At 37.4% G+C, this 7,269-nt stretch overlaps 1 protein-coding gene across 1 annotated transcript; it reads right to left on the bottom strand.

The window, feature by feature from the left end:
- Positions 1-316: 316 nt before the first annotated feature.
- Positions 317-6,585, bottom strand: gpr160 (G protein-coupled receptor 160). Its single transcript, XM_066708940.1, has 3 exons — positions 6,235-6,585; positions 2,754-2,850; positions 317-1,999 (listed from the first exon to the last, which is right to left on the bottom strand). Exon 3 carries the CDS (start codon positions 1,959-1,961, stop codon positions 930-932), a length of 1,032 nt encoding a protein of 343 aa, XP_066565037.1. The 5' UTR covers positions 1,962-1,999; positions 2,754-2,850; positions 6,235-6,585; the 3' UTR covers positions 317-929.
- Positions 6,586-7,269: the final 684 nt, after the last annotated feature.

Here is a 7,269-nt window from a genome sequence, read left to right on the forward strand (position 1 = left end):
AAAATCCCAGTAACTGAGCAGATTGTGAAATACTCAGACCGGCCCGTCTGGCACCAACAACCATGCCACGCTCAAAATTGCTTAAATCACCTTTCTTTCCCATTCAGACATTCAGTTTGGAGTTCAGGAGATTGTCTTGACCAGGACCACACCCCTAAATGCATTGAAGCAACTGCCATGTGATTGGTTGGTTAGATAATTGCATTAATGAGAAATTGAACAGGTGTTCCTAATAATCCTTTAGGTGAGTGTGTGTATATATATATAAAGAATTGTTTTTTACAGAAAGTGCAGGAATAACAACCAGCACTCTCACTTTGACTAAAGTGTAATCTTTAATATAATTCAGTACAAATATTGCAGGCTGGATTAAAATGTGTTTGCTATGTATTAGTAATTACAGAAGCACATACATTTAACAAGAAAAAACAGTGGAGAGTTACTATGCAGCTCTCAGGTGGTTCAGGTCATGTAACCTGTCAGTCAGTCATTCACAGTGGACAGTTTTCATTGCAATGGAATGTTTTTTGATGTTCTCTTCATTCCAACAAACACTTTGGAGCTGTATTAAGCCATCTTCTCCAAGATGTCTCTTTGCTGTTTGGTTTGAAGTGGAAGAAGCAGAACTGATTTTCTCCCTGCATCTCCATTTCGTAAAGCTCTTGCGAGGTTTCACTACACACCAAAAGTCAATGATTTGCTTTTAAAAATCAATTTCTGCAACACTCTTTGCAGGTTTTTTCAGGAATGTTCAGGATCCTGAAAATTGTCTGTATCCTGGAATGATAGAAAAATAAGCTCACATTTGAGACAGACAGTAACAAAGTAACACCTCAACAACAATACGAAAGTTGTCAGTCGAGTGCTTTTGTGTGCAGGGTCTCCCCCAGGGAAGCTACCAATTAGAGGACCAAGATAGCAGGAGAACTTCAAGGATCCTCAGTTCCTGAGCTTGAAAGGGCTTTATAATCAGGAGCAAACATAGTGTCTCTGGGATCTGTGCTGCAATTCCAGTTGCAGAAACCATCTGGAAATAAGATGCCCTTTTCAACTTTAAACACCTGGTATTGGAGCCAGTAAACTGCTCCAATCAGAAAACTGTTCAAGAAGCAGAGCCAAGGAACGTTCATGTCCAGGTAGGCAGGGATCTCAGCTCTCAGCAGCAAGATCGCCAACTGTAGACACACAAAGGGAAACCAGGTGCTGAGGAAACACACTGTTACCCTAAACAACACTTGTTGCTTTGACTCAGGATTTGCTTTGGATTGCGTTAATGTCCACATGGGCTCCCCAGAGATGGACTTTCCATGATCAATGAAGCAGTAGAGTACAATTTCAGGGATACAGTAGAGGAGAGCACAGCTCAGAACCATGAGGAGGCCCAGGGAGAGACAGAAACTCTGGAAGCTAGTGGAGATAAAGCACTCAAATAAGAGGAGGTGGAAACTCGGCCACACTTCAGGATAGAAGTTAGAAGCCAAGAAGACATAGAGCAGGGCGAGGATCCAAACTATGGCCACAGACAGTATGTAGGTCAGCTTCCAGGCCCAGTGCAAAGGCCGATGACGAGAGGACAGGGTGCAGTAGTAATCAAGGCCCGTGAGGAGGAACACGGGCCAGTGCAGGATCTCATAAGTGAAGCAGGCCACCTGTACCAGGGTGCAGATGTGATATTTTGTGAAACGGAAACCCAAAAGGCAGAAGTCCTCCAGGAAGTAAATGAGGGAGAAGATGAGAATTAGCAGGGTATCGATCAGCGTCAGGGAAATGCAGAAGTAGCCAAGGAAGCTTTTGTTCACTTGGCCTCTCTTCAGGAGCACGAGGGCCCAGTTCAGCAGGCCTTTTCCAGCCAGGACCAGTAGTAAGGAGGAAATGGTGTTGGCCAGTGGGTCAGCAGTCTCCTGCTGTGACTGCAGCCCCTCAGAACAGTTCTGACATGCAGAGACAGCCATCTGAGGCATCACAGGAGTAAGACTGCAGCAGGTACCCTTTGTGTCACCTGCCAAGGCAAAATGGTGTACCATTCAATTAGAAGGCAATGAAATAAGGCGATAAGCAACTTTTAAGAGTCCAAAATCAACTGCTCTATGAGTACTATAGCCAAACAGGACTCAGCATGCACAAAACCCCTATCACTGGTTTCCTGTGTGTTTTTCTTCCTCGCCTTTAATGATAAGATAATGTAATGCAAACAAGTCACCTAATGCAGCCACATCTTGATTAGCTGGTTTTCTTTTTCTCTCAGTAAAAGTGCTCAACTGTAGATGTTTCAGATGCTTCTAACACCTCTGCAAAAATCCCAGAAGACTCCAGGTCTCTTACAGTGTGACCCCACCTCTTGTATTGCTTTGTGCTGGTAAGGTTCAAGGTTCAGTGAAATATAAGAACATAATCACTTTCAAATGGCCCCAGACCCTCCTACAATCTTATTATGTTAGCCAAAGAGAATACACACAGACAAAAGGGTCTGTTAATGGTTAATGAGCCATTTTCTAGGTAACGGGTTTAATGTAGTAGGGCTTGTATTTAGTAGAGCTACAGACATGAGGTGTTAGGTTCAAGCTTTGTTCATTTTGTCTGTCAAAACCTTTGTCATAGGCCTTGACCAGATCAAAACTTAAGCCTGCCCACAAAATATAAATAATTTGTACTCGATTACCATTTAATTTATTGTAAGAAGTTTATTTCTACTACTTAAAAATAAAAACAATAGCATACAAGTTTGTAATTTGGAATTAACAGGTAGGTCAAACCTTGTGCTTTGGTCTAGACCACAGTCGCCATCAATTCCCCAAATGTGAAAGTTTGTCTCAGTCTGTGTAGTTAAGTCATGCTCACTGGTCCAGTCACCTGAAACAATAAAAAGTTTTAGTTTAAGGATATTGCTTAAAGGCCAGGTGAACTAAACAGAAAACAATGAGGGGCCATTTAAGGATCCCCTAAATTTCCCACTTAATTTTCCTTGAGTCTGCATTAATTACATGAATATGCTTATTTAAGGACAAGCTGCTGCAATTAAAACTGCAGTTACAATACTTAAGGGTTTTAAGCAACTGGCCACAGGCCTTGTTTGTTCTCAATTTATATATACAATTGTGGTGAAAATTATTCCCTGGAATCCTTCAAGAAACAACTTGCCTAAGATTCAAAGATCAAAGTTCGACAGGAAAAACAAGCCCTGCAAGATAAGTAGACTTGCTCCCTCTTGATTTTAAATATTTCCTATGATTTTAAATGCTGCCTATTGTCAGATGCCTGCAGAGGCTTCCTTATGGACCCTCAGAATAATTATAATCTCTAAGGTGCACAGTAATGCTAAGTACTGGTGAAAGGTAATAATCCTCACAGGTGTGTCTCTCTGAAAGGGTTGGATGAAACAGCAGCAATACAAACAAATTAGGCAAAAGCGATTAGGACTTTAAAAAATAATCAAATACACTATTTTTTAATTTGGGGATTGTATGGATTTGGTGTGTGTATTAACCTAGATGGGAAAGTGGGAGTTGCCTGTTTCCTAATCATTTATAATGCCTTCAAGACTTGTATATTTAACATTTTTTTTAACTGTAATGTAACTCTTTCTACTAGACTAAAGGATTATTCTGAAAATGTGTTGCCTTTTTAAAGTATGTTTATAATATATGGCGACCTTTATGATGTAAAATAAACTCTAACAAAAATACAATTTAATGGTCAAAATACCCTATTGTTTACTAATATTGTGAACAAAAATCCCTCTTTTTTGTTTTTTTCTTGTCAAAGGAAGCTGGAATATTTCTAAGCATACACAATTTGTATTTGTTTAAGACAAATATAGATAAGAAAGTCATAATTAAAATTATTCTTAGGCTATTTTCTTAAGAGGTTTATATTACTGGAGCTGCTAATCGGGGGAGGTTTTACTGAAGTAAGGATAAATTTGATTTAACAAATGTTTACTGTCTTGTTTTAATGTAAACTTATAGCTTTTACTCCTTTTGTCGTAATGATCATTATACACTGACACCTCTGCAATTAGACGTTAGGCAGCCAACTTGTTGATGAGCGTTGTCAAGGCGGAGCAACTAAGGACTGGAATTTGATTGGTTAGATCAATTATTTACACCCGACTTGCACGCAATGCATCCAGTGTGAATACGAAAGACCCTAATAGTAGGTCCCCCAAGAAGTAACAGTATGTTTGAAGTTAAGCAAGCCAGAAACATTGTATATAATGCATACAGTAAAATAATAGAAAATAATGGTAAGATTGTGGTTCTTTTGCCAGTGAAACAGACACAAAGGTTAAGGCTACATTTTAAAAGGGAAAACAATTATTCGACTATTTTGTGTTATGCATGTACTACACTCATAAAGCGTCCATAAAGTGAGGACGTCAGCATATCAATGTTCTAGGAGAGGATTCAGACTCAATGAACAAAAATATATTGTAATATACTGCTTATATTTTGGAGCAGTATGCCAAGAGTAAGTGCTGCTATGATTGCTCTCTAATGGGGAATTATGGTAAGAATGGTCTGAAGGCAAAACATCTGCTGCTGCATTTTCTTTTGAGATGATTATAAAAGCTTTAGATACAAATCAATAGTTTATTTCTGGTGCTTTGGCTTTTGCTAGTATTTCAGGAAAGGTGGACCAGCCCATAAGAAAGTTTGCCTATGCTACACAATGTATTGTTAATAATCCCATGATGCACCATGTACCATGATATTATTGACAATACACTGTGTACTATAGTTTATACAAATACCATGGTATGATGGCTCATATGGTAAATATTATCCTAGGTTAGTGAAACTGTCTATAGTACTATACAATATTGCATACTAAACAAATCGAGCAGATGCTTTCTGTAAGCTACTGTGATACTATGCTATTCGATTTAACTTGTATCACCATTATTTCATTATTCCCACCATGTATATATTACCAAAACATTCATTGCTTGTTAATTTAAATGTCATGGTTGTAACAATTTCAGAGACATTATGAAAGGCTCCAACACAAGGTAAAATGAATAAAATATTTAACATTTTCAAAATTATTAATTTCATATAAAAATGTAAAATTACAACTTAACCTTATTTAAGATTTTTTGTTTTGTTTTGTCTCAATTGCTTTGATAAACCCTTAAATCAACAAACAACAACCATTTTAAAACGTAAAATGGCGAGAAAAAATATATAGTACAAAGTCGAGCACTTTAAAAACCGTTTATTACTATTTTAACATTTTATTTTTTAAGTGGTCTTTTGACCTCGGATAAAAACAATCTGTAACAATTTAATGCGCGTCTTTCTAAACGGTCTTTCTAGTAACCATTTCTGGAAACAAATGTATTTGAAAAATAAACAGATTTTTGATCAATGTAAGGTTTTCATATTTATAAAACAAATGTGGTCCAAGACTTTACAAACTACACATATTTAAAAGTTATAAGATATTTAGCAGGATTTAATTAATTATATATAGCCTTGTCAACCACTCTGTATAGAAAGTCAAATTGTAGGTTGAACAGTAGGTTATATTGTACCATGGTAACAATTATATTATTTTATTTACACTATATTGTGGTATTTTATGAAGATTTTCAGTTTTCAGTCTGGTATACTGCTTTTATTATTAGTAGTACACCATGCTAAACTTTCATATGGGTTAGCTGACTTCCACAAAAAGGTGGAACGATGGAGAGATAAGACGGTGTATGAAAATACAATAGGTCGGCTACATGTATACTGAACTATTGACCAGTTTAATGCGTTCATACTGGAATGTCCACATAAACACAAAAATGTAAATTGGGAAGAGAGAAATGAAATGTGGGTGTCGTTAGGTTTACATAATAAATAAAACGCCCTTTCTCGTTATCAATTATTGTTTTAATTTTTCTTAGCAGACGCCCTTATCCAGGGTGACTTACAGTTGTCACAATATATCACATTATCCATGCACACAATTACCCATTTGTACCCGTGCTTATTATTTACAGGCAATGCAGGTAAAGCACTCAAGGGAACAGCACCCTCCTCTAGCACTTATACCAATTTATGTATATAAGTTGGTAGGGGGAAGGATATGCATAAAAACACTTAACCCTTACAGGTTAACATACAGAAAACACAAACCCTTTCACCCACCCTACTAAAACCAACCAACCAACAAAAGCACACTGAAATATATACAAATATATCAAAGACCGTGTATTTCCCACACGTATATAATGAAACACATCACCTGGTTTACCATGGATCCGACCGTAGGCATGTGTACGACCACAGGCTGATTTGCAGTCTTCAACCTGTAACGCAACTAGTTCTCCGTATGGTATAATAATAATTATTATTATTATAGACTTGTGAATGTTTTGATACAGAAACTCAAACCCTCTGATGGTAGCAGCTTCAACTGGAGACTACTTTTAAAGGAAGAGGTATTCATAAGGAGGAGCCTCCGGGTGGAGGAGGTTGTTCATCGGTAAAACGGTAAAACCTGAAATGCAGCATAACACAAAAAAAGACACTGAGACTTTGCTCAGAGGACAATATTAAGTAGTTTCCTATTGTATCGGTTTATTCAGAAGTGTTATGGATAATGCCACACAGCCTTCTTATTCCTGGGGTGGGCTCAGTACTATTCACAGGTGCATTGTTCCAGTAACCCGAACCTGTTTACATACTGAATAGGCAGATCCCGATAATAACCCGGGTTTCAAGGTTGAATTATTCTGGTTAAAACGGACTCGTTTGTAGCATATGTTCCTTTGAAAACTTACAGTTGTATTGCTGGTACATTTTTGTCAGGAAGTATGAACAAGTCTAAATCACCAAACCAATCCGAACATCTTTCATATGCACTTTACCGAGTATGATAATACAGATTTATTACACAACAATTGAAACCGTACCCTGTTGATGAGTTTAAAGTACTGTTCCTAATATGAATGTCGCGAAAATGACGTCATGTAGACTTGAATAATGTTTGGCAGTTAAGTTTTAATTATATTTAAAGTTATTATGGCTGCAGTATTTACATTATTATAATATTTCAACTTATGTAGTTTCTAACGTACTGATTTCCATGGTCCCTTAGAGTACTTAAGTGGACCTGTACAGTGCCTATAGAAACTTTACACACCCTTCACATTTGTCTGTTTCATAGTTTCATGCACTTAAGTTACATACAAAACAACAATAATTGGTTAGGTCTCCACCCGCTTGAGTTCATACTTGGTGGAAGCCCATTTGGCAGCAATTACAGCTGGGATAGGTC

This window comes from Amia ocellicauda, chromosome 7, assembly GCF_036373705.1.
Source record: "Amia ocellicauda isolate fAmiCal2 chromosome 7, fAmiCal2.hap1, whole genome shotgun sequence".
In the NCBI taxonomy this organism is placed as follows: domain Eukaryota; kingdom Metazoa; phylum Chordata; class Actinopteri; order Amiiformes; family Amiidae; genus Amia; species Amia ocellicauda.

Coding starts and splice junctions, on each gene's coding strand:
- gpr160 (XM_066708940.1), bottom strand. CDS start 1,961: ATGCCTCAGATGGCTGTCTCTGCATGTCAGAACTGTTCTGAGGGGCTG.